General features: G+C 41.3%; 1 protein-coding gene across 2 annotated transcripts; it reads right to left on the bottom strand.

Annotated features, from left to right (window-relative positions):
* Positions 1-788: 788 nt before the first annotated feature.
* LOC126755422 (uncharacterized) lies at positions 789-26,489 on the bottom strand. Of its 2 annotated transcripts, none has more exons than XM_050467976.1 (5): positions 25,277-26,489; positions 9,879-10,336; positions 3,217-3,437; positions 2,595-3,142; positions 789-1,892 (listed from the first exon to the last, which is right to left on the bottom strand). In XM_050467976.1, exons 1-5 carry the CDS (start codon positions 25,551-25,553, stop codon positions 1,432-1,434), a joined length of 1,965 nt encoding a protein of 654 aa, XP_050323933.1. In that variant the 5' UTR covers positions 25,554-26,489; the 3' UTR covers positions 789-1,431. The 2 variants fall into 2 exon arrangements, with proteins under 2 accessions (XP_050323933.1, XP_050323934.1); XM_050467977.1 differs by having other exon boundaries at positions 789-1,841; positions 25,277-26,487.
* Positions 26,490-27,680: the final 1,191 nt, after the last annotated feature.

Here is a 27,680-nt window from a genome sequence, read left to right as displayed (position 1 = left end):
CTACGTAGCTGGGCTCAAGCACGCAACTTTTATCCCCAAAACCATTACCCAATGTGCTTTGGTATGTGAAAACTGTTATCTTAAGCTAAAAGTTAAAACTTCGTGGATTTATGGAATTTGTGAAGAAATTTTAGTAAAAGATCGGCGTATGAAAAATATTTCCACACTGATCAGGTAAGTAGAAGACTCAATTTGATTTACATATCTTATTCTTCAATAATATGTCTCGCTAATTATTTGTTGGATATGTACCATCCTCCCAGGTCCTTCTGAAGGAAGTGCGAATCTAATAGACAAAAATGCTACTCCTCGGTACAAACTTTTTACGATCCCCGAAAATGAATTTAAGCGAATTTTTTGAAATTTTTATTTGTAAAAGTCATTTCGTATTATATTTATTCTTGTTGTTGATTTGTTGTTTTCCTACTAAGTATCTACTTTGCATTTATAATTTTGCTTACACGTCGAGATACGCTTTAACTTATATCACATTACAATAAATTAGTATTAGTTTTAAATTACAATTCTCCAGTATGCATATTAGCACTTAAACACATAAATACATACAGATATCAAGTTAACCCCTATTTAAAATAACTTAAACAAGTACACAACGATCTGCTCTCATTCTATGGACATTTGATACTACAACATAACCTAGATTATTTATACTCGCTCATTGTTGTGGTCGCGTTGTTTCAATCTGCTGTGGAAGAAACGAAAGATTAAAATATAAAGCGAAGTTTTAAGGGACGTCAAACAATAAAAAAATCGCAAGCAGCTGGAACTACGGAGCGTGAGCTTCTCAGGAGCTTTCGAGCTTTCCAAGCTTTATTTTACTTTTTCATTCTATAATTTCGTCTGCTTAATTGATATATGCATACTGCTTTCTTAAAATATGGATAAAAGCTTGCCTCAGATTTTTATTCTGCTAGGAAACTAAAGTTTGGTAGTCAAGTAACAACAAAACTATCCTTAACCGAAATTAATTTTTGTGTGCTTTCACCAAATCGTTCAATGATTTAGCTTCCTTGAAGCTTCCAGAGCTTTATATACTCTTCAGAGCTTCTAAACGGTTCTTTCTGGATCCCATGGTAGACATCATATTTACTTTTGGAAAGCAGGATTTCCTTGTAAGCACCTCATTTAGCTGACAGGGACACATATAAAAAAGTTTAATCAAATATTTAAAAGGCTTCGCTGCAAGATCAAAGTTTCGAGGGCACAACACATTCACAAAAAATATCCTTTCGAATTTCTAACCTAACAAATGAGCTCGCTAGTTGTCGTATAACTAAGTTAAATCTTAAATCGAACTAAAAAGTCAGTCGTTTTTTTGGAAAATCAGAAAAACTTCTTCTCTACGCTATAGTATTTAGTAATATTAGGCGACGTCGCTTTTCCAGGTACCACACGGGCTCTCAGTTGTCTTCAGTGCGCTTGCGAGCTGCACGTTGCACTCTCGAGCTGCACGCACGTTGTTGTAGAGCTAGCTGCTGGCGAGACGGACGCTGCCGCGGATGTTGTCGTTGCTGTTGCTGCCGAGGGCGCTGCAGCCCCATCTCCTCCGGCGGACATTGTCATCACTGTGCCATTTGGCGTTGTTACGGCGACGGCGGCTATTGTCGGCGGCATGAGCGCTGCAGCGCCCAGGGAGCTTAGCGTTGTGCTGGAAGCCGCCTTTTGATTGGGGAAGAGTACCGAGTAGGCGGGCGGCGGATCGAGCTCCTCGTAATTGGGTGGTGAGGCGCTGCCCGTCTGAAGATCACCGGCTGCGGCAGCCGCACTGCTCTGTAGCGCCGATTCACGTTCGTTTTGGGTCGCGTGCTGGGAGGCAGAGGCTGAAAGTGAACGGATGGTTTGAATGTGAAAGCTTAAGCGACAACAGCAAACTGGAAGGAAGGAAGGAAAGAAGGCGGAGGCGTAAGAATTGGGTCACCAATTTAAAACGTGGATGGATGGATGGATAGACGGATGGAAATGGAGATATGTGCAAATTTTCCCGGGACGAATTGAAAAGAGTTTCCGAAATCGAGGTTCGTGGGAGGTATACGGCATTTTTTAAATATATTCAAATGGTTTTAGTAAAAAGTAACGCATATTTTTCACATGTGAATTGTGCGTGGGTCGTCGTCCACAATTTTTAAATGTTGTTGTAGTTAGTTTTTGTGATTTTAGTTCGCGATGAAGTAGAATTTTCGAAATATTTACAGACCGATCAAGAACATTCGTTTCGTGTAGTGGTGTCAAGTATGTGAAAATGACGGAAATAGAACAATAAGAATGGATAATGAGTAAGTATTATAATTTAAGTGTTTATGTGGACCGTATTCGGATTTTTGTGGACGTTATTGTTTGGAGTGGAAGATGGTGTTCATAATAATGTAAAGCAGGAAAGCGATGTGGGTTTCATTCGGGGGTTAGTTCGTGTGCGTGTGTTTGTGGAATGCAGCGTGTTGTATATAGTTGTTATTGTATGAGATGATTAAGTTAAAAAAACCAAAATATAAAGAGAAAATTCATTACTCAAATGGAACAATCCACAGCTGCACAAAGCTAAACAAGCAAAAGCACCAAATTCCTCTAAAACTTACCCCAAAGTCCACAAATCAGCAAGGCGCCGCCACACAATAGCATGCCCAGCATGAGATAACCCCACGGCCCGTACTTCGAGAGATCCGAGTTGAGGCCAGATCGTGTCGAATTGCGACGGTGATGACCCCCAGAGCTTTCAGTGGTATTCGTGTCGACTTGCGCTGTGGTCGTTGTAGCGTTGCTCGCGCCTTTGCTTGTATCATTCGAACCGGACTGACCCGTTTGCTTCGAGTCCACTTTGCGCAATGTTGTGCTATTCGCGCTACCAGCAACACCCTCATTCGTAGACGCTGCATCCGCAGCCACGGTTGCGGTCGTCGTTGTCTCACCGCGTGTCGGCACATCGAAGGCAAATAAATTGCGGAAAACCTCCAAGGCAAAATGTTCGAAAATGTCGGTCTCCATGGCAGGTGGTATTGGCTCACCGTAGCGCCGGCGCTTCCAACACATATCATAGTCCTCATCGCTATCGTATTCATTGCTAACCGGGCAGTGCCGAATGCCGTCGCAGACGAGATCTTTAGAAATGCAGAGAATTGGTTCGTCACTGCAAAAAACCCGAGATTTATAAAAGATAAATATTAAAGATAATATTACGTTTATTTCTGGCAAATAACTTACCCGATTCTCAGGCATTGATGCTTCTTTTCACTGCGGCACTGCTCGCCCTTGCCCAAGGCGGTGACCATCAATTTCGAATGCAGCTTGTGGTGGCCGTGCTCCCAGACTATGCGCACGCGTCCATGAAACAGCCGAACGGGATCATCCATTTCCGGCGCTGTGTCCTCCAGCTGACAAGGGTCGAGTCGCCACTGCGGCGTGTGGAAGTCCAAAGAGCTGAACTGTATTCAAAACAGAACCAGAACAAAAACAAAAACAAATCAGCTTTATTATTATTCCAGACATTTGCTGTTGATTACAAGATGTCTGCGAAGGAATGCTTGTAATGCTTGGGAGAATAATTAAGTCGCATTGCTGCTGTTCGCAATTGAAAAATATTGCTAACCAAAATGGGCACGAAACATTCTCGGCGCACAACAATAAAAACGACGCCGAGCGACATGATTTCAATTAATTGCGAACGTGCTTTACATTAACAATAACATTCGCTTAAGTAAATTATAACAACATTAGAAGATATCGTTTGTTTTTGTTGTTCAGAGGAGAACTCGTTGTTCTGCTCACGGCAGCAGCATGTGCGTCGGCGGAGTCTCTATGTGGTCGCGACTAATCTGTAAATGGGCCAGAATATGTGGGATGATGAGATATTAGTAACAAATAGGGAGGGTTGACCTTCAGAACACGTTGTTTAGAAGTCTGAGGCGGGCCCTATCCCTAAGCGGTCTCTAGTTACAACATATCCTTAGTAATCGCAAGCCGACGAGTGTATTTCGGTCATGAAAAAGATCCATCTTCGTCAGACAGGTCACAGCGAAAGCGCCCTTTAGAAGAGTACTCTTCTAAGCGTCTTGGAAGTGCTTTATTTGTAACTATCTATGTATATGCATATTAATTGCTTTTGACTTCGGTTAGGTAGAAGTATTTCAGTCAAAAGTAATACTTTTATAATCAGGAAAGTAAATGCGCAGATCAACAAAAAACAACCGGATTTGGCGTTGAAATCACATTTCCATCAGAACATAAAGACGCTCACGCTCACGCCTACGCATGCTCCAGCGCCAGGGCGTGCGACTTGGAAATTGTCCAAGTGTTCGCTCACACACAATTTTGCGTGGCGATAAACTTTGCGATATTTATTTGAAGCTGCCAGCCTGAGCAATACCGCCAGTGGCGCGCGTGACACGAATATTCTCGTATGTATGCGTTATGTGTGTGAGTACGCAAACAATGTAAAATCAATAACGGTCGTTAAATATGCAATTCGGCAGAGAACAATTATTTTAAGGCCAATAGATCAAATAATTCAAATATTTGACTGCCCAATTCATGGCTTATTCATAGCACACATTCATACGAGAAGATACCCTGCAGGAAATCCTTCGATGAGTTCCAGATTCGTTAAGTTCTGAAGTACGCTTAACGTAACGATGAGATGAAAATGAGGACGCCCTGATATACGCCTGACAGAGTTTCGTTGAGTACTATGAGATGCTCAGGTCAAAAATGAGCTTTGGGCATTGAAGATGATGTATATCGTAATGTGTCTAATTAGTCCAGGACCGGAGCACCTTGGAGCTAGTTCGTTTTCCAGCTGTGGCGCTGCGGCGGTATATGGCGGTGTGTATATGTATAAGTGCGTGTTTATTTGTATGTATGAATTAATGTGCCACACCCAGCCGCCCACCAGTCGTGTGCCAGTGGAAACGAAGTTTCATTCACCGCATGCAAATGCCCAAGCCTGACACTTTGACTGCCCGAATCGCGAACAGCTCCCAAGCGTGCGCACACACCCACATGCCTGGCCCTCACCGGGGCGACACCCAGTTGCTTGCTGTACAAATTCAAACGCCACGCTTACTCTCGGCTGACGCATTGTTGCTGCCGCGCGCTGCTCGTTTAATTATATTTCAGTTGTCATATTTTATTGTTGTCATTTATTGCATCGTTTACTGTTCGTTTTGTGGCACTTGGGCAAATAACTAATGTTTTCACCGGAGACGCGGTTTATTTTTGGCTCTGTTCTACTTTTAGACTGCTTCTTCTTCTTTTTCGCCAAGCTCTCATATAAACATGTGTCTGTATGTATGTACGAATGTGTGCATTGAATTCAGCGTTTATGCTCACACTTCAAGGTTACCGCGTCCGCCGCCGCCCATATAGTTGCACCCGAAATAAAATAATACGGACGGACAACAGCGACGGATTGTCAAACCATATGGCTACGTGTCTGAAGGAAATAGTCTCCACAAGTATCAGCTGGAATAAACTCATTCAAGAGATGTGTCTCAAAGCGTTGATCGGATACGGATTATTCTCGAGGTAAAGCCCCAGGGCTGGAGTTAGAGAGATTTGCATACAGTTTAGCTCATTTACTTTAGGCCTGATGTCTGTAGTATAATGCTAATATGTTTCTAATATAACCTCTGACTTGCGTTGAATATTTTTTATGTAGAAGACTGGACAGCAAAGGGAAAGAGATGTAAGCAAATTATATAATGAATTTTGAAATCTTTGCACGAAATCCACCGACTCACAAGTTTTATTACTACAAGCAACAAGCTTCCGCCAATTGTGCAGAGCCCAACCGGACCCTGGAGCCAAGCTGCCGAAATTCATTCACTTATAAATCAAAAGTTATAATGTTTTTTACATTTGGTTGTTGTTGTTGTGGAGCAACATTTTACCAGAAAAACAAGCTGAGCTGTCGGAGTGGAAGATTCGCTTGCTGGTTTTTGTTTTGTAAGAAACCAGCCCTTGGCCACCTCAACGCTTGCCAACCTGGTCCGCCGGACGGTTGGCTAACGAACTGGTTGCCTCCGCGGATGAGTAAACAAAATATATGTGTTTTCTTGAATGGGAAGGCAGTAGCTGAGGCCATTGTATGGAAATGTATGTAAATAAGACTCGCAGCGCTTTCAAAAACAAAAGGTATTGGAATAAAGCCGTTTTGAATACGCTCGACAACGCTTCCTGCTTCATTCAAGCGAAAGTAACCATACCTACTAATGTACACTCATGAGATAACATACATATATTCATACATGTATATAAAATTATTTACTGAGAGGTTTCAACTTTGTTGGATATTTCGTTTAATGGCACAAATGTTTAATCACCATACGATAGTCGCATTTCTATGGAGTAGCATAGGTCCTGACGCTAGCGGTTATGAATGTGGGATTGCAGCAACTCTTCTTAGGAGCCGTACTTGAAAAAAATCAAACCCAATTTTCTCAATATATATTATTATTTGTCACTGCACTTTTGAAACAAAGCTATGCCCGCAAAATGGGGCTAACAGAACGAGAAAACTGCAGAAAATGCCTAGAGCGGGGCACAAGGGAAACAATGGAGCATCTCTTGTGTACTAATCCCGCATTGGCAAGACTATCCTTTAAGCATCTGGGTTCCGCACAGTATGATACACTGGAGGAGGTATCGACAGTGAGGCCGCAGAGTCTGTTAAAATTCGCGTCAAGCGCAGGCATCCTAAACGATGACTACATACTCTTCTTGGACTTAGCATGTGAATTCGATTTGGTATAGCATAGGACCAAACTAGTCTATGCGTGGCTTATTTGTCGACCAGATGAATCTAACCTAACTTATGTAACCAGCAGGTCTTGAGTACTAAGAAAGAAGTTCGAAATTCGTGAAAGTTTTACCTGCTTTAGGCAAAGAGAGAATAGACCAGTGGGGCTAGCTAATGAGATCCCAGTAGAGCAAATCGCATCACAACCAGAATTTCCAATCCTCTGATCTGGAACTATTAGCTTCCCTTGATTCATTCCGCAGAGTCTAGATTGGATTTGATTGTGAGTTTCTACCTGCCTGAATATTAGAGACGTCCAAAGACAACATGTGTTCAAGTAATGTGCGCTAGTGCGGGGCAGCTGAGTGTATGTATGTGTGCATCAAAACCTCAAATTTAAGAAAAGCTTTTAATTCATTCAATTTGTCTTTGCAATTATCTCGTTTCCAATAGTTCCATTGAAGGCCATCGGATTTTACCGCCGAATGAGACTCTGTTTCTTCAACCAAAAAGAACGAAAAAATAGAAGATTACAACTGTTTCGACGGTGAAGCGCCTCCAATTGCAAACTGCCAACTGTTGACTGGCGCTAAACTGAAGCAATTCAAGGTGAGAATGAGATCATTTTAATAATAATTTCCATTTCATTGTCCACGTCTGTCCATATATGTGCATCGTACATACCCACATATGTAAGCGCAATGAAAATACAAGCGAAGCAAACAAGAACATGCGACAAAGCGAAAGAAAAAATCTTAGCGAAGCGTTAACTTGGCGGAACATGTGTTGCTGGGTGTAATTAATGGAAAAAAATAAACAATAAAAATTATCGACTTTAGCAACAGCTACACAAGCTGGTCATGAAAATACAATATAAAGGGCCGACAAAAAAATTATAAAATGTTGGGATGCGAATTTGGATAATTGACTTTTCCAGTTATGAATTTGAAATGAAGTGGACGAAGAGTTTGCTTCCTAGAAAATTAGCTATTGAATCAGGTCACAGAAACTGTTTTGAAGCAATAGCCCACAACTGAGGCCAGAGAATCAAAAAATGGTCTGCAAGATATACAATTTTATATTAATTTGGATTGGAACCCTTTGCAACACGGGATGCTTATGCCGCTTATTCTGGTTCCATATATGTTTCCGTTCGATTACAGAACTCTCTTAGACACTTCAATGCTAAAATGAATTTTGTTACGAACTAAATGGGTGCATGTGGTCTCTGTTTATTCGCTGCCCTACTAAGTGAAGAAACCCCGAAATTTATATTATATTAGACTTGAGAAGCATACTCTCTTTCTCTGCCGATACGGTCCGGTTGTCTGCAGAAAGCGAATGACTTCCTTCCTAACCCTAATGCCATTAGAGCACGCAAGTGCAAACCGGAAGGTAAGCGGACAAGATCGGACAACACATTTGAGTTTAGAAAATCAACAAATTTTTGAATTTGAGAAAAAGAAACAAAAAACTGAAGCCGAAAATACATTAACGCACACACACATTCGAGTTTATGAATATGTGCTTGCACTGGCCCAAAGTGCGCCGGCGACATTAGATTCACCGTGATTCATCATTAGTGTCTACGTTTGGCCAACCACGCATGTGTAACCCAAAAGGTGAGCTACTCGTTGTCGGGCCGTCAACCAACTGACTGACTGACTGGGCAACTGAGTGCCAGCAGCAATGGTTGATGGCTGCCTGTGCACGAAACCGTGCGAAATTCATGTGCGCATGCGCAGAGTACAATAAGGCACACAAACATTTGTTGGAGTAAATAACACATACATGGGTTAGTACACTCACATACACACATCGTCCGCGCTTTCAGTTTCGACATGAAAATGAGATTATTTCACATTGAAACTGAAATCGGCTTAAAAGAAAAAACGCATTTGGCAATTTTCAAGTTATCGCATTACCACTCGCGCACACACACATGCGCACATACACACAGGTATAATCGCGGAGCAAACACGAAAGCCATAAGTGGAAATGTGAGCTTGCTAAAAATACACAATGCTCCTGCTTGAGGTTCTCACATTTTACTTAGATTTTTAATGAGATTGTTTATATAATATTCGTAGCAACTCGGCCAGTCTGACTTTAAGCGCAGTGCTGCGGAACTTGTTCGAAATACACATCTCCCAGCTGCGTACTTTGAAAGCAAAAAGAGTGAGAAAGACAAATTGGAAAATCAAATTAGTAACTCGCTAATTACTCGCAAATCAGTCGAGCCCAAAATACAGCACACAAATTGGGGGGGGTGACCAAAGCGGCGCCAGATTTAGCTCCGCGCCGAAGCCGTGTACGATTACGCTTATTTTTAGCGCAGCCGACACATGCTTTTCGGTAATGGAGTCTAATCATTCGGTGTTGAAGCAAAATATTTCAGTTAAAGACTCTAATTGGACACTTGCAGAAGCTGCGTCGTTCACAAAATTGCTGAGGGCGCTTGGCACCACCGACATTGTATGCTCCGACAAGAGTAACGAATGTGAGCTGTGGCCAAAGTCAGCGTTATGTCTGAGAGGCAGGGATCATCTTATTCTACGTAGTCTTGGCAAAAAGCTTTAATATTAATCCATTCCACAAAAGGGCCGTAGTCCATTACAAAATGGATGGTATGCGGTCTTGCCTTTTTAACCATTGTCCTAATGTGCGGAAAAGTATTAACTTATTTCTTTTAGAATGAATGAAGCTGGATCTCCTGTTCTGGTAAACTTGGAGCCAAAAGTTTTTAAAGCGAATCCCAGCACCTATTTTTTATTCACAATCTAAAGGTAAATAAGTGTAACTCAAAGCATACAGCTTTCTTGAACGGTTTTATTGCCCTTTGAAGATTGCTTACTAAAGCAAAATCGAACCAAAACAAAAGCAAAGAAAAAATATTAACTTTGGCTGCACCGAAGCTGTAATACCCTTCACAGGTGTATTTTTTATGGAATAAAATTAAAATATGACGAAAGTTATATGCTTTATGGGTCCATGCTGAACAATTTCGTAAGAGATTATAGTGGTTCCTAACATAATGATTTTTATAAAATTTTGTGAAGATATTTCGTCAAATTGAAATTCTTTAAAATAAATTAAAAATGCTAAGTAAAGCTAAAGACATAATACTCACAATCGACAGCGGACACGATCTCGTCGGCTTGGCTGACTTGCTAACGGATGCATTGATTTTGTCAATCAATGACGTCATGCCGCTGAGAGCAGGCATGCCACTGCCAGACGTTCCAGAGCTTGCATCCGTGCCATCAGCTTCTGCCGACGCTGTCGCTGCTGCTGTAACTGTGCCCGATGTTCCGCCGCTGCCGGTCGCCGGTCCTACAACACCGTCTGCGTTAGCTTTGGCCGTGACGCCATGACGATTGCGTCGTATCTTTGGTAAAATGAGGCGTACGATGAAGCCGTAGTTGGCGGGGGCGCTGAGGATGCGTGTGCACAGATGACGCTTCTCAGCTAAAACGCCGGGTGCAAATTCAAGTATTAGACTAGATTCCTTGCCGTCGCTCTCGATGTAATGCTCCTGCTGGACGCTGCAGATCTGCTCGAATTTTGGATTCGTTAGGAAATTGATGTCTGCAAAGGAAAAGAGGATGCATAAATGATAAGCTCATTATAACTGGAAAGATATCAGATAGGGGGTCTCATCAATAGATCGAAAAAAGCGGTTCTCAAGTTATTAGTTATTACTTTTGAAGGAGTTAGTGTGCTGGCAGAAAGACTGTTGGATGATGGTATAATGGTAATGGCAATGGCAATGGTAATGGGTCCAGTTGGACTTTCGAGGCGAACCGAATGACTTAAGAGCGAGTGTGTCAGTAACACGCTTTCCACAATTACCGCTACTCAAGAACTGTGTCAAATGATGCAATGCAACAGTCTTCATTCTCAGCTTGCGGTTTTGGTGCAGTTTGCTTTTGCGGCATTTTGTAACTTTTTCTTTTATTTGCAATTGCTTTTTTTTTTTTGCGATTTCACATGCAATTAGCTACGTCCGTCCGTTGACAGCAATTGCAAGTTAATCGATGGCGTATCAATAACGACTTGACAGCAAGCGCAAATACTTGTAACTCCATATGCATGTATGTGAGGGTGTTGTGAGTGTGTGTGTATGTGTATTGTTCGTACAAATATTTGTGGCTCTTAATTTAATTGAAAAGTGCACGAGGTGTGAAAATGCTTGCCGCATTTGCCCTAGGGGTGAGCACCGGCCACGCCCCACGCTGGGTGATAATTTTTTGATGATTTGTCCAAACAAATTCCATTCACTAACTTGCTTGTCTGTATGCCAATTAGGTGAGTAAATGCACTCCCTTAAAGAGCAACGAATTGCAACGCTTTTGCAAAGCTCCGAAACGACACGTGTGAACCTTATCACCTTAACCAACCTTGTCTTATGTCATACGGAATATAAAATATAGGGCACTCAAGGTCATAACACCCAACTAATCCCAGTATCGGCAGACGAATTCCAAACACTGCATAGCACAAACTCTTCGATTATTATAACCGAGCGCTTACTCTGTCGACTTCAAAAGAGCAATTTGAATGGGAAAAATATTTAATTCACCCTCCAAACTTGTTCCACACACTTTCCAATAATCTTCTGATGTGTTCATGCTTCGGGTGTGCTTTTCTGGAGGGCTTGGCGTGGACTTTGCTATTCTCATAACGTCTACCAGTAAAGTTCAGTTCAGTGTTTGTGAGTGCCTCCATACAATGCAAGCATTTGTACAAATATTTAGTCGAAATTGTGATAATTCATTTAGCAAACCCGCCACGGAACACCCTTAATGTAAACATGCTTTACCTTTTGGTTTTTTCTTACATAATTCAGTATTAACCGAGGTGAAAATGACAACTTTAGCGAGAAAAATAAACATGGAAATAAGCGCAAGTGTACCCGGTGATATATTTATAATATGAAGGGGTATGTTAAAAGAGCAAAGAGGGGAAAATTTTCCAATTAAAAGTGAAAGTTTATAATTTTCCGCAGCTGGTCGCTAATTGTAGAAATGTATGAAAATTAAACAGGAAAACTGGTGATAATCACTAATAAAATTGAGTCATTCTCCCACCTGCGATCGGCCTATTAGAGAGGGATTTACCAGAGAAAAACTTTACTTCAGTGTGTGTTTCAGTTAAAATTTATATCAACTCATATTCAAAGTTAGTTTTGTTAAAAATAATTTGTGTTAACTTGGAAATGAATGAATAATTGCTACACTTTAACCCAGAGACCTCCTTTTATAGCAATTGGGCGGCCGATCGCCAGTGCAATGGGGTCAGTTGGAAAACAATTCGAAAACGAAATAAATTATAAAAAATTTGCTTTTTAATTTTAAAATAATTTATTTAATTTTTATATCTGATATACAAGTTAGATATGAACAAATACATGTATATATGTAACTGAAAATCATGCCTGCGTGTGGGAAAATCTGAGCCAAGAAATATACAAATTCGGGGGAAGCTAAACGTCGAAAAAGCTTTTTCGTATTTTTAATCAAACTCTAACTTATTTCTTAATATATTTATAATGAACTTTAATGAATCGGATATGTACTATTTTGGTCGACCACTTTTTGCCATTTTTTCGCCAGAGACATTATTCCATCTCTGTAAAATTTCTCTGGTTTCTCGGCGATAAACTAATTTCCACAGGCTTCTCTTGAAGCCAACTTTACTTCAGGGAGATCTGCATTGACCGAAACAAATGATGGATGGTGCAAGGTCAGGGCTATATGATGAATGCATCAAAACTTCCCAGCCAAGCTTTCCCAGTTTTTGCCGAGTCATCAAAGATGTGTGTGGTCTAGCGTTGTCCTAATGGAGGACGAAGCCATCCATGGCACACACACACTTTCTGTTGATCAGTTCTGGCCATTTTTTCGATTGATTGCTTCAATATAATCACTTGTTGACACTAAAATGTAGAATCAATCGTTCGGCCAGGCTGGAGCAGCTCATAGTGGATGATTCCTTACCAATCCCACCAAACACTCAGCATAACCTTTCGAGGCCTCAATCCTGGCTTTCCGACCATTTGTTGAGCTTCACCACGTTTGGACCATGATCTTTTTCGCACATTATTGTCGTATTTTCGTCTTCTGTTATCATTCACTTCAGAAATGGTTCGATTTCATTTCGTTTCAGTAAAGAAGCGCAAATATTAATTTTGTACATTAAACTTTTCACAGACATTTCATGTGGTACTCAAATATCAAGCTTCTTTTTGTATCCAAACTTTTTTAAATGGTTCAAAACCGTTTGATGGTGAATTTTAAGCTCCTTAGCGATGGCATGGCGGCTTATGTGACGGTCCTTTTCAACGACAGGTCGACCAGAGCGATTGCTTAAACGCCAGATTCAGAAAAAAATGTTTAAAGATCTTATGAAGATCTCAAGAACATTTTTTCAAAAGATCCCATTCCTAAAACCCTTGAACTTAGAACAAAAAGAAAGTGAATAAAGGGAAACCATTCAAATGACAAACTCACGCATTCCGAATCTTTCAGTTTTAGCGTCATTAAGAAGTTAAGATACTATTTTAAAAATATATTAGAACCGCTTTACCAAATTAACTGTGATTGCTCCCCGCTTTTTCCTGCAGGGTGGGTGGTTACGCGCCTCTAAATGTGGCAAATTAAATAAATTAATAGGGCCTGTGCTCGAACAACACTCGCCGGAGTAGATTTTTAATTGGCGCGTATCCATCTACAACAACGTTTTCTCTACACACACACACATATACACGAATATAACATATATCTGGAGCCCCTTGATTGCAAGATTCCACAACTGCAATGATATTCGCCGCTCAAAATCGCGACCGCCTTGTTCCATTGTTTATTTTTTTCGCAATTTTTGCACGTTTGTTACTTTTGTTGTTGGTTCTCGGTTGCGCTTTTAATTGTGCGCTGCTTGGACGGATCGATGTCAAAGGTTGGAGTTAAGTAAATTAATCAAACCAGCACTCACGCAGTTAATTGCTTGAATGTCGAGTTCGGCCTTTCAATCACACAGATACACACGCACATACGTAGACCTAAACTTATACATGTGTACATAAATACAAAAATGCTGGGTGGCAAATCGGGAATGAGCGTCAACCTTTTCTAGTTTCAAAGCTGTTCAGTATTGTCTATTTGTGACCCGTGAAATGATTAAAGAGGAAAAAGTAAAACACAACAACAACGCATTATTAACAATTGCGCAATGCGGAGAGTTGCATACTCGTATTTCACATTTGCATATGCTTATTTGCTTACAATCATAAACTTGCCATATTTTCCAAGCGAAGTTTTCCTAATTAAATACTCAGGTTTCATGAGGTTGTTTGGCAGGGGTTTCCGCGGTTGAGTTAAATAAATTATATTTATGAAATCACTTGAACTTATGAGCAAATATTCACAGGGAAATATGAGTTTTCCTGATTTCGGTTTGTCGCAAGCGCGAGGAGTACGAGGAAGAGTAAAGATACTCGGATTCTCGAAGAGTATTACTGTGGAACAAGACCAGTATAAATTAAAGAGATTCGCATGATCAAGTGCTCGCTCTATTGGAGGGCGTACTCCCACAATTCGAAAACGCACTGTTTCCATTGCAGTGGGTTTGCATGATAAAATCCATATTTACAAGATACACCGCCAAGCAGAGAGTCTTAGATAAGTAGGCTTTGTTGCGCGCCGAAAATAGACCACGTAACGCATAAGGAGCTAATATCTGCTCTTCCATCTGGCACCTGGGACCTGCCACTATGACAGCGTGCCGCCTTGCCACCACACAACGCGGCGTGATCCCATGACACGCTGTGGCAAGTGCGAATATTAATATGCAATGCGCTCTAGTGGCGGCGCTGGCGAAGGCAATTTCTGCTCTCGACCGGGTCAGAAGCTATTAAACTTCCCCATGGAATGAAGCGCACCGCTAACGGCAAATGAAGTGCAGCAGCTGACACACATACGACAGCCGTCAGTCAATTTGCTCATTCACTCGTTCTTGCGGCACAATTGGCTGCATCCGCAACCATCTCATTAGCATTTGATTCCTTTTTGCTGGAGTTACTTCATTTGATTTTTTCTTTTCCTCTTATTTCTTGTTCTTCCCAGCTGAAATGTCTGTAATCTCATTATCTTTCCACTTCTTTTTGCTTTGTTGTGATTTCGCCATCAACTCGATTTGGACATTCATGAATTTATGACTGTGTCTCTGCGAGTGTGTGTGTGTTTGTGTATGCCATGCAGCCGTGTGTTGTAAATTATTCATTTGAGAACTCAACCCGGTGCTTTATTGTAGTTTTTGTTACTTTTGACTTATGCCATTCAACGTTTTCTGTGTCTCTTTGCGGTTTCTTAACTGTTGCAGTGTTTTTGCTGAATACTCATGCTAATTTCATTCTTTTTTCGGATTTCGGCTTTCGAATTTCGCCATTCACTCCTTTCTTTATTCATTCAAATTTCTATAATCTCGACAGTTGTTGTTGTTTTGCCGTTCGCTGCTTCATGTACATTTCACCGGTTTCCGTTAACCTTAAGTGGGTTGAAAGTGAGTCAGTTGCTACTAAGCCCTCCGCTGGCTTCTGGTTTATTAACCTTTTGACGCTGGCAAATTCGCCAAATAAATTTTCTTTTCATTTAATTAAATATGTGACATATATACATATAAGTAAGTATTAATATATATGTTATAAACATATGTATGTGTGTACCTTTAGTAAATAAGTGGGTCACACATTTATGTCTTGAACTCAACTGAGAAAATCATATTTTAGAACAAATAAAGAAAGCTGTCGCTAATAAACAGATATAGTTTCAGGTACTTTTCATGCGAATCCGATATTTTTAACTAACTTTGCACCATTTTTAAATCTAAGTAGGGTGATTAAGCACTGGATAATTCCTCCTAGCATAAAACTCAGTATTTGTGTATAGGAAACAAGGTTCGAAAACTATATACTCTTGGGTATTGGCGAATCGAGCAAGTGGATAACTCGACGGGAGTACCAAGATCCTCAACCTGTCGCTAACCACTCTTCAAATACCCGATGTGTGGAAAGTCGGAAAGTAGTCCAATACTGAAACCTGGGAAACCCTACAGCAAAGGGGAGTCCTATCGTCCGATAACGCTCCCCCAGTAGTGAAGAAATTTGGGACCTTGCTACTCCAGACTTTCACTCACCACCTGAGCCTAGCAAACCACCAGCATGGCTTCCGAAAAGTGCACAGTACCACCACAGCACTTAGCGTCATAAACGCCCAGATCGTTTTTTGCGAGAGAACGATCCCCGTAGTTGGGCAGGACATCGAAGAAAATACGCTCCCTCGAGAACTGAAGGGAGGACCATGCATGAACTACCTGAGCGGTCGTCTATCATCCGTACTATTTCGAGGAAAAAACTCTAAACTGAGAAGAATTAAACAAAGTAGTGTCCTCTCGCCGCTATTGTTTAACTTCTATATCTCGAAACTCCCGCAGCCATCAGAGGGAGTTTCTATAACCTCGAACGCTGATGATTGCACGATATTGACATCGGCCAATGGAATCAATGGCATCTGTTCAAAGCTAAGCGGCTATATCTTCGACTTTTCTCGCTTCCTCTCTGCACGGAACTTAATACTTTCCACCACTAAATCCACAGCGACTATACTTACGAACTGAAAGAAGGAGTCGATGGCATCAAGATTCCGACTGTCAATAATCCTAAGATTTTAGGTGTAACTTTTGACAGTCTGTGCTCCTTCACTCCAGAGTACAGAGCTGCAACAAAATCCCCAAGTCGCTAGCCGGCAGCACATGGGGAAAGGGCAAAGAAACGTTGTTGACAACATACAAGGCAATCGGCCGATCGGTCCTTAACTGCGCCGCACCAATATGGTCGTTCTGGATACTGTAGCAGGTTAAACTCCTACTTATCCAGGATAGACCCCGACATATCAAATATATCATATGTCCTGCATACAATAAGTCTCCGCATGACACTGGCCACCTCTTTGCATGCCCCACGAACTCCACTCATCTGACACGACTCTCCCTTTGATCCAACCTTGTCGAAACAGCACTTGTTTTGGGCATTCCTTTGAATGACGTCGACGACAACTTAGCTAATCCCTATCAATCTAACGGGGACTATGTACCCGCTAAAATAACAACAACACAGCAAGTGGATAAGGCAAATTCAGCTCCCTTTATACGACAAATAGTACTCTTTTGTTACGCAGACATGTGAATTAGGTACGAGTTCAGAGAGCCCAATTTATACATTAAAACAATCTCTAAAACTCAAAAGCCGTCCGCCTCGAGTGTGGTTCTTATGTTACCCCCTTTATCTGTATGACGTTAGATTCGTTTCCTAACTTTGAAATCTGTATTCTTTTAACAATTTGGAGTTAGACATATTCTCCAAAACAAGTGACCTTTGCGCATTCTCGTTGGAGGGCAGCACTCGTAAGTAGTTCAAGTTAAAATCTACACGCATGGCCAGAGCAATTATCGTTCGTAAGTACATACATACATATATACACACCGATTTGTGATTTTTATGTTTGTAAGTATGAATGGGGCGTGCAAAAGTACTCGGTGGATAAGTGACATCAAATAGACTCGCATAAGCGACAGATGTGTGTGTGTGTGTGTGCTCTGCCTGCGATCTTGTGAGTGGTGAAGCATGGAAGCAATCACAATCGGTTGATCGGATGGAAGTTTCTGATTCCATCAGAGCCATTAGTCATCTGAAGTCCATTTCAATAAACTCTCATAGAGTGTGATTGTGGAAAGGTGAATTTTGACTACTTCATAGTTGTGTGAGTTCGGTAAGTTTTTTTAACCACAAATAAAGTCAGAATACTGATAGAATAAGAGAGAGAATTGTTAGCAAGCGGATATTGAATACAACCTGATCGCAAGCAGTCCCCCTCTCCTTTAGCTAATTATTTTTGATTTCATTTTACATTGCGTTCGAAAAAATAGATTGGTTATGAAATTCCGACACACAACCTCAACCCTTTTGCCTTTTGTCGATAATTTCAACCGACACTTCATATAGTAAATATGTATACATATCTACGAGAGTATATCTGAGTGCAGTTCAGCAGTTGTTGCTATGCGCCTAAAGAGTCGAGGGCCAATTAGCAGGAACCGGTTTTTAATTGAACCACGAGTACCATGAGTACCGCGGAAAATAAAATTGTTGTTGTGCGTTGCAATTTTGTAAGTAATTCAACACAACTGGAGAACGCTTAACTGTTGGCTTCCAAAAAAGGTGAAAACTTCAATCAAATGCGTCTTTGGGAATCCCTTGGCCTCTACTCGGCCAATTGCTGAGTCACTCAAATCACTGATGTATGTATGTAAATCAGATTTAGTTTCCAAATCAATCCACCCATGCTTACATACTGATTCGCTCACATATGTACATATATTGGTTCTGGCCGGCTGCTGCTGTCCTCAGTTGGTTCTTGCCAACCTCTTGGTGGGTATTCATCTAGAAGTGTCTCGGCGGCGAATGTACTCATTAGACCCAATAAAAATAAAAACAAACAGCGCGTTGTTATAAAAAAAAATGGCGAAACGCGTTTAACTCACACGCTCACACAGACATTTGAATCTTTTTTTTTCAACGAAACCTGTTGTCCAGCTGAGCCACTCAAGTGGCGATCATCAAAAGAATAAATTAGAAAATCAAACAAAGCTTTGCCTGTTTTTTGGCACAGTAAATGCTGAGCGATCTTACAAGCTCAATATATATGTATAGATGTAGCTTCCATATACATACATACATATGTACGAGGCACATGTGATTAATGCGCGTTGTCTCTCGCGTTTTTGGCGCCTGTGTGGCGTGGAGACTATTTTCAGACTATGGAGAATGGTTTATGGACGCTTTTGAATTATAGGAATCACGTAGCGTTAAGTTAATGGAGTTTACCGTTCACAGTTGTTGAATCTTAAAAGTAGCAATGAGGAGATTTCACCAATATTTTTGAAAGCTATAAAGTAGTTATTACTGTAAAAGATTGGGATAATTTCAGCCGTGAAACAATAATTACTAAATTACTATTTATTAGCCATCCTAGAACTTTATGAATGCGTTTCATAATTTCGAAAATAAATAATAATAATCTCGAGGTAAAGAACGGTCGCAATCTCCGCTTCTCACATCTTTACCATCAACATACATATTGGGGAGTCGAAAAAGTATTTTCGTATTTTGTCAATAGATGTCGTTGCAGTCGTATATCTCCAGTGCTACCAATCACATTGTGTCATTGTGTCAAATATTGCTCAAAAATGAGTTGAAATAACGAAGAAATTCGCAATATTTTGAAATTTTTGTATAAAAAAGGAAAGAATGCCGTGTATTCGTGTAGCACAACAATAGTTCGCTCGCTTCTGTTCTGGAAATTTCGCTCTGATCGACCTTTCGTTGAAAAAGTCGTTGAATTTATGGAAAAGATTGACCAGGACCGTCACATAAGCAGCCATGACATCGATAAAGAACTTAACATTCATCATTAAACGGTTTTGAACCATTTAAAAATGGCTGGCTACAAAAAGAAGCTCGATGTTTGGGTACCACATGAGTTGTCATTTCTTGCAGGTATCGTTCACATATTGTCAAAGATATTCTAAGCCTTTACACAGTATATGACGAGATTTAGTTCTTTTTAATTGTAAAATAATTGAAATGTATTTGTTTGCGATAATCTTATCTTTTTCACACATCTGTACTTTCTGTGATCTACAAGGCGTTTAAGAGTACCTAATAACTCCGCGGTCAGATGTGTGTATGTATTATATAACGGCATCAGGGGCATACCCACATGTGGGCAGGTGTCTGTAGAGTCTACTTCAAAGCGTAGGCGCGCCTGAAAACATAAATACTTTTATTATTTATTTGAGCAACCAGCAACCTTAGAGACATTCAAGTGCGCACTTACACGTTCGCATGTGTGTGCGTGTGTAGGAGTGTGTCGCGGCTGCATTGCTCTGCAGACTACAATCCATGTAATTGCAGTTGCGTTGTTGTGTAGAATGCTTTCATTACCAAAACAAACAAAGTTGTTGTTAAAAGCACGAATTGGGTCAATTGTTGCAGTCGTAAAGGCCCGCTGAATAAATGACAAATAGGCAAACAAACAAACACAAACACATACACATACATATGATAGGCGCTCGTTTGTGCTGAGTGTGTGTAATTATGTGAAAAGTGTCAATTATGCCTGAACACATTTTTCATTCAGTTGTATACACACACACACATCACTCGCACACACACACACACACAGGTGCATAGACGCAGCCACACATGCTCGGCGGCACTTGTTTAATAGACGAGCGCATTGGAGCTATTTTCATCGCTTGACTTTTGAAGCATTAAGCAATTTCCCGACAAGGTTGCGGTTCAATTCATCACCATGACTACACATATACACACAGCGACACATATGGGCATATAGAAGTGTGTGTGTATGTGCTAATCTGTCTACACTTCACCGAATTACAGCTCACAACCGTCGTTTGCTGTTGCATTTGTTGTTGCTAGAACGTTTCGACTTTTGTTCACGAACAGTTTACTTAAAAAATGTAAATATTCGCTCGGTTAGCGATCATTAAGCCCGCAAATAGGCTGTGAAAATGTTGCATCTACATATACACACTGCCCCGCCAGCTCCAAAATGAGGTGCCAATTTTAGAGTTAGAAGCATTCAGTAAATAAATTACATAATTGATCGGTAGTTTTTCTCATTTCTGGGCTCAAACTATTACTTTCCATTGTGCCTACAACCAAACATACACACTTCAATATTTGTGCGCCTCTTTTGTGAAGTTAACTGTTCCATCCCTACAAACGCGGAACGTTGGCGCTTTGTGCACTCAACCTTTTAGCGCCTCCATTAGCTAGTCATGCACCGCTCGTCGTTTGGCCGGTGGGCCGTGTTCCGCGATATAATCGTTTGTTAGTTAAATGGGTTGAACAAACTCAGCCGCACTTTTGCCGGCGCTGACACACATTCCAAAGCTGACATATGTTTGTAAGCATGCGTATATGGTCGTCTACGAGAGCTCCCAACATTTTCAACCCAACTTTCTAGCAAAATACTGTACTTTCAAAGATACCAAATACCAAGAATTCTTCCCTCTCTTCAAACTCAATCTTCTTGGAGTAGTGAGTTACTTTCTCATTGTGGAAGCGAAGGATACCGGAGCATTAGAACTTTAGAGTGCACCTTTTCCCAGGTCTTAGAATGACAAACTTCCTCTTCTCTGAGATGATTTAAAAAAATGTATTGAATCAATCGTTACAATTCTTTTAAAACTTTCAAAATTGCGATGTCCAAGGATTGAAGACGTCATCGCCCTTTTCGACAAGGAAACAAAACGTCCTGGGTGGCCACATCTGGGCTGTAGGGCGGCTGCGGAAGCGTTGGCATGCGGTCTTGGTTAGGTAGCAGTTCACAAGAAATGCGGTGCGGTGCCGGAGCGCATCTGGGTAAGCCTGCTTGATCATATCAAACGTCTCTGTCGCAGATTTACCGAGTTTCACACAGAATTTAATCGCGAACCTCTGCTCTAACGAATGCTGGATTTTCGGCTGTTCTGTCTCTCCAGAGACAACACACCAGCCGCTCGTTCAGTAGCTGGGAACGCCCTCTACCGATACCAGTCGGTGCGCGCACGCTCCGAAGTAAAGTCGCAGCTGAAGAAAATCAGTCCTATTATTTTTCGGACAAACACTGTAGAATCATGTTTAAGCCATGTCTTTTATTAAACTAGAAGAAATGACTACAGCTGGGTCATTAGGCTAGTGGAACGCATCTCTAAAGTTAGAAAAAGGCTAATTCATAATCACAACTAAAACCGAAGACACGCAAACCGACTAATCCCACTTTGTGATGGGCTCAGCAAGTCCAGTTATAAATGACGACCATTTGCCCCTGACAGCGAACCAAGAGTTTGGCCGAGAATGGCATTTCTACGTAAGAAAAATTGGTAAAATAAGCCTCGGTGTGAGATTGTCAAACAGTTTGGACTTTGCTTTATATATTTGTATTATTTTTCTGTTTTCGCTATTTGCAACTAGCGACAAGCGACAAATATCTCGACCCGTCAACTTTCTAATAAAAGCAGTTAAACTCCTGTTAGCTGTCAGTGGCACAAATAAAGAGGAAGAAACGCTGCCAAAATGTATGAACGTGTAGTTCACACATATACACACACACACACACACACACCAAATAGTGGGCATTTATCAGCAAGATCTGAACCACTGAGCCACTGAGCCACCTCTGTGGGAAGTGACAGGTGCATGGCGTTAAAAATTCTCGACTTCGTGAGTGCGTCAAGCCGTGAAGTGTGCAAGTTGCACGCCACAAGCAACAACATGGTGCCCAGTTATCTTCGAGTGCAGTTAGCTAAGTAGCCATGCGACCGGCAACCGGAAAAACAATAATGAATAAATAATCTTGCCACGCAGCGACATAACGAACACCTTGCCCGACTAAACGAGGCGAGCAGACGGCTGCGGAGCGAACATTTACCGCTACGACTGCCGTTGCAATTATACATACAGACTGTTCTTTGCTGCCGCTTCGTGTTGCAAGAATATCGCTTTGGCAACGAGGTAACAACGGCAAAGATGCACGCAAGATGCTAACGGCAATAGCCACCGACACGGCTACCAACGGTACTCATAAATATGCAGCGATGTTGCCAAATACTATAAAATATGCGAGGGGTATGAGGAAACTGCCTTCGAGCTCCCAACTCCGAGCTGCGGTTATCGTAAAGTGAGATCAAACAGGCGTGCCGGAGTTGGCGCTCTAATGGACGCATAAATCAGTTGCGCATGCGCGTGGCACCACCGCACAGCGCTTCTGCTTTGGTGCTCTGTTCTGCCAGTGATACTTAAACACACACATACACATGAACACCATGAAGTAACAGTTACACTCGTTTATTTCGCAATTTATATCAATGCTTTGCACGCCACTGTATTCCACAGTCAAAATCAAAAGAACGGAAACGAGTTCGGTGGCAGTCAAAAGACCAGATCCATAATCCTAAATACGGAAGTTGCCAATCTATAAGTTATTTTGGACTTCTCTAAATAATTTAAAATATTCCTAGTACATTCCTTTCACTTCAGTACTAACTTTGAACCCAGAGGAGGAGTTCTGAATTATTGTCGAAGTCCACCACGCTTCTCAACCTCTTTAACCTCTAGCCAAGCCCCCGAAAGCAAAGGAGACTAAATTAATTAAGTATTTTCTTAATTATTTGCAAATAACTCTCCCGCAGGTGTTTCGCAAAGCTCATTTTCGAATATCATAGCTCCACCTCCTACTAGGCATTAATTAAGCGTAGCATTACAATTGATAAAACTGAATAAACTTATATAACTTGTAATTAGTGCACGTGAATAACTATTCAATTCCAATTCTGAGCTTCGCTTTTCAAGTTAAATTGCGAATTTCGAAAAGTCATTAATTATAAAGTTCAAGGCGAAAATGCGCTGCGCCTCTCATTCCCACTGGCTAATGCCTCTGAGCATGGAGCCTTGACCTCTAATGAAGAGCGTAGAAGACTCTGAGTCTAAATGTGGCTTTGATTATACCGTTAAAATAGGTTTATGAATTATTCCATTCTCTAAGCGGTCTTTAGCTTTCTTCCAATTTTCCAACCAGAACACCGCACCCAGTCGAACCGTTTGCCAAGATCGCGTTAATCAATTCGAAATTATTATATCTCCGCTCAAATGGGCGTGGAGATGAGGCATAGCTGTTATAAAAATCCGAAACCATACACCCTATATGAGCAATATGTGTGTGTGTGTGTGTTGGTAGCGAAGTCCAGCTAATTGAGTTCAATAGAAAGGTGCAATAAGTTTTTTTACTTTATTGTCGTGTTGTTGCTTCATTAATTGCATTTCACACGAATTGCCAATGGAATAATGTACATATGTATTTAGAAGATGATGAAGAAGAAGCATAACGACAGCGATTCTCAAGCTGCGCGCCCATGCCGTCTAATAATACCTCGAATGAATTATTCAAAAGAAATTCGGTGTTTGTGGAAAGGGGAGGGGCGGTGCAAGTGGGGAAGGTATAATGAATTAATAATTGCAATTACAGTAAATATTTAACCGTTCCAACGGCACTCACTCGTGCATAGCAGAAACGTGAACTGAGAAGTACGTAAGACAAGTTGCCGCAGACGTTGCAAGTTACGTCGGGGGCACACTTACGACCGCACATTATTTACATTATATGTTTGTATGAAGATGTGTGTGTAGATCGCTATATTGCCGATCTACGAACTTAAGTGCCGTTACAATTGGATGCAACTACACGACGAGCATTAGCAGAGCCAATGAATTTGATGTGCTGAGGAGCGCCTCTGCGCTTTGTAGAATGTCGATACTGAGCGGCTTCGCGACGCGCCCGGTTCACAACGAAACTCAGCTCTCTAATACATAGTTTAATACCCCATTTTTTGACGCGGACCCACGTTCATTTCTGAACCAACCTATTAAAACGGTATTTGGTCTTGGATTTCACGTGATGTTTGTGGTTTTCGGGCAAACACTTACATACACACTGAATAAGCGGTTAATGCTGGGCGAGTGAGAGTCTCGGAAGAGCGGAAGTGTCGAGGGGCTATACAATAGCAGACAGCTGATCGTTGGCGTCGCGGCCTCGAAGGTCAATACACTTTTCTCGAATGCAAATCAACTCAGGACACCACAGCTTCCCCGCGCTTTTCAACGCGGAAAAATCACATTTGCGTAATACTCAAAAGTAAACACTTGAGAAATGGCACGGTCTACGTTTGTATCGATATTCAATGGCGAAATTAATGCTCACTTGTCCGCTGCGAATTGGCGGTCAATTGCGGTCAATTCGTTGCTGTTGCTGCCCTTGTTGTCGTTGTTGTTTGCGACGTGTCGTTTGTTGTTGCCGTTGTCGGCGCTGCGTAATTGACAGCCTAGCATGGTGCGAACCGGTTGCGGAGACACACCAGCAGACACACCAACTTATGAGCAATATCAACCGAATAAACAAAATATTCCCAAGAAATCATAATTAAATTAGACAATAACTCTATAAGAAATATTCGCTAAAGGCTTTGGTTAACTTCTACAAGTGAAGGTCGAGGCTGACGCTTGATATACATATGTATGTATGTACAGAAATTCTTTTTTCCTTCTGAATACCTAAGCTTGCATAGATCAGACGTGGATGAAGGTGGCTTCACAGAGAAGTCGCTGCAAACTATGGTTGACTATTGACTATTGGCGAATTATGAGTTGAACACTTGCGCCCCAAATGAATCTGCTGGGGCGTTGAAGAAGCTATAGAGGCAGCAGTTCCTTTGGCCTGGCATCTGTTCCACTCTGGCCGTGCAAGACAAAGGCTATTTTTAATATTTGGTACATTTTCATATGTTTATAGGTTTGGGTGTATGTTTGCGTTAATAAATGTCTGCTTTTCTTGGAAATGCTATAAACACACTTACTCGAGTAAACGGCGGCCCCCTCCGCGCCAGCAAGCGCGCTGGCCATGGCCAACAATGACAAAAGGGCCATCATTGGAACACGAAGACTGGTCAAATTAGTTTTATTTCTCATTTCACCATCTGACATATTTCGCTGGTGTGTATCAATAACGCATTTATCGGTGGACTTATCGCTTGTGTGCTCGTCGACGCCGCTATTGCACACTCGGTTTTTGACAGCGCCGCTGTTGTTGGGATAGTCGCAGCTGTCGCTCAGCAGAAGACATGAAGTGACCATTTTGCTATTTATAAGCCTCTTTCGCGTTCACCTTGCTTATGTATGTTTGTATTGTTGTTGCTTCACCACTTCACTTTATTTTTTATCGATTACTTTGCTTTGTCACTGCTATTCTTCTGACTTTTTATCATGGATGCATCAGCATGCCGTAACACACGCCTAGGCTCAGCCGCTGGGCCCCTGTTTTCGTCTTTATTACTTTGTTAATTAATTAAAATTGCAAATTTTTAATTTAAAATTTTCGCAGCTAAACGCGTTTGCACGAATGCTTTCAAAGAGTTGGTACTTTTTGTTTTTTTTTTTAATATTTTCAATTTGAATCAAAAATGCAAAACTCGTCCGTGCAGTTGTTGTTGTGCTGGTTACTGTTAATTTGCATCGCCAATTTGAGTTTGGCAGCTTTTGCGTTGAATTTGCATTTTCTTGTTATCGCTTATTCCGAGCAAACACTATTTGACTATTCGAAAGAGCCAACAGCTTTCACACAATCCACTTCGAAAACACACACCGAAAGCGAGGCCCGCAATGGTCAAGATAAGCCGCTGACAAAAAAACTTCGAAAATCGCACAAAAATGTTCCAATTCGCACACAAATTAATTCTCATACACGCCCTAACGTTGAAAATAGGCGCCTCGCATAACAAAGATCTCTTTATCGTGTCATTTATGTAGATAATTTCGCGCTTTGAACAGTTACTGCCTTTTGCCGTATTGTAATTTGCTCATTTGCCGTGTGGCCAAAAAGCCATAATTTAATAACACAAGATTGCTTGGAAATTTTTCGGTCTGATTCGTTTCCAACCGTTAAAAGCCGGAATCGTGGTTGAGACGATTCGTCGTTGCTACGTTCGTCGTCAACGTGTTTCGCCTCCGCTCAACGTTCGCTCGCGCCGAATATCGGATTCCAACTGAGCTCACCTTAGCGACGATCACAAATGTTGGCCGTTTTCCATCGTGCCATATTACCAACAACTCGTAGACTCGTGTTCCTACTCGCACACTCACTCTTCGGTACATATGTAAGTATATATATGTTTCTGCTTGCAAATCCACAAAGGTAAATAAGTAATAAAATAAACTGCTGTACGATGCTATAGGTGTGCCTGTGTGTATATGCGTTCACAACCACAGTGCGACCGATTCTGTCTTGAACAACTTCATTATTTCCATCACGTTCGTACGAGTAAGTCATGTTTGGCCTCTTCCACGATAATGATATTGACAACGATCATCCCGCTTGTCGGTGTCGCCATTGCTGGCTTCATCATTAACTGCGCGCTGGCGGGGGAGCTCTGTATGGGCCCGAGTGTAGTCTGAACATCAAATGTGGGATGCGAGCGAATATTAGAGCCAACGGGCAGCGTACGACCGATAAAAGAGAGGGAGCGTTGTTGATCATCATGTATGTGAAATGCAGAGAGCTTTAATGTGTTACAATGGACAATTAAAAATTAATCATATAAAAATCTGTTTTCGCGGAAACAAATTGGCTGCTGCTGGCGAAGCGTAGGGTGAAACCGGTTTTCCTAGAAGTCATTGGAAATCAACACAACTTTTCAATAAAGCCCATCCACGTGTTGTGGGAGTTTGCTTCAAGGTTTAGCCTACCATTTTAACTACATAAAGTGAGCTCGAAGTGGTTTTCGGTCTATGTTTGGCTAAATTTGACTAAGCAACGTCCTCTAACGTCATTCCGTAATGCGTAAATAGTTCGTAAGCCCATTTTTAAACGTAACTAGACAGGTTACACCTAGCGGTCCAAGCCCAATGGGCTTTGGATTTGTTTTATGTAAAGAAAGTTCTAAAAAGTTAAAAACTGTTTCAATTTTGATAAATCTTAGAGCCAAAGACAGTTGACATACATACTCTATTGTTGTATTTTTGTTGTAGGAGTTCCAGAGCGCGTAGTGAACAATTAGAAATGAATGCATCCAATCCTCCGTCTCTCGGCTAATGTTGAACTACCGTTTTATGCCGTGTCTCTTTGCATATGCGTTTTTATATGCATTATCTCTGGCTGCGTATTCGGAATGTAAAAACACAAATGATTTTAACGTTTGGCAAGCGACAACAAATAACACAGCAACGAGTTCACTCCGCCACTTCATTCCGCCATTCATTCTCCAG

The sequence above is a fragment of the Bactrocera neohumeralis genome, chromosome 4, assembly GCF_024586455.1.
Source record: "Bactrocera neohumeralis isolate Rockhampton chromosome 4, APGP_CSIRO_Bneo_wtdbg2-racon-allhic-juicebox.fasta_v2, whole genome shotgun sequence".
In the NCBI taxonomy this organism is placed as follows: domain Eukaryota; kingdom Metazoa; phylum Arthropoda; class Insecta; order Diptera; family Tephritidae; genus Bactrocera; species Bactrocera neohumeralis.
Note: the sequence above shows the minus strand (reverse complement) of the source record. Positions and strands in the feature narration are given on the sequence as shown.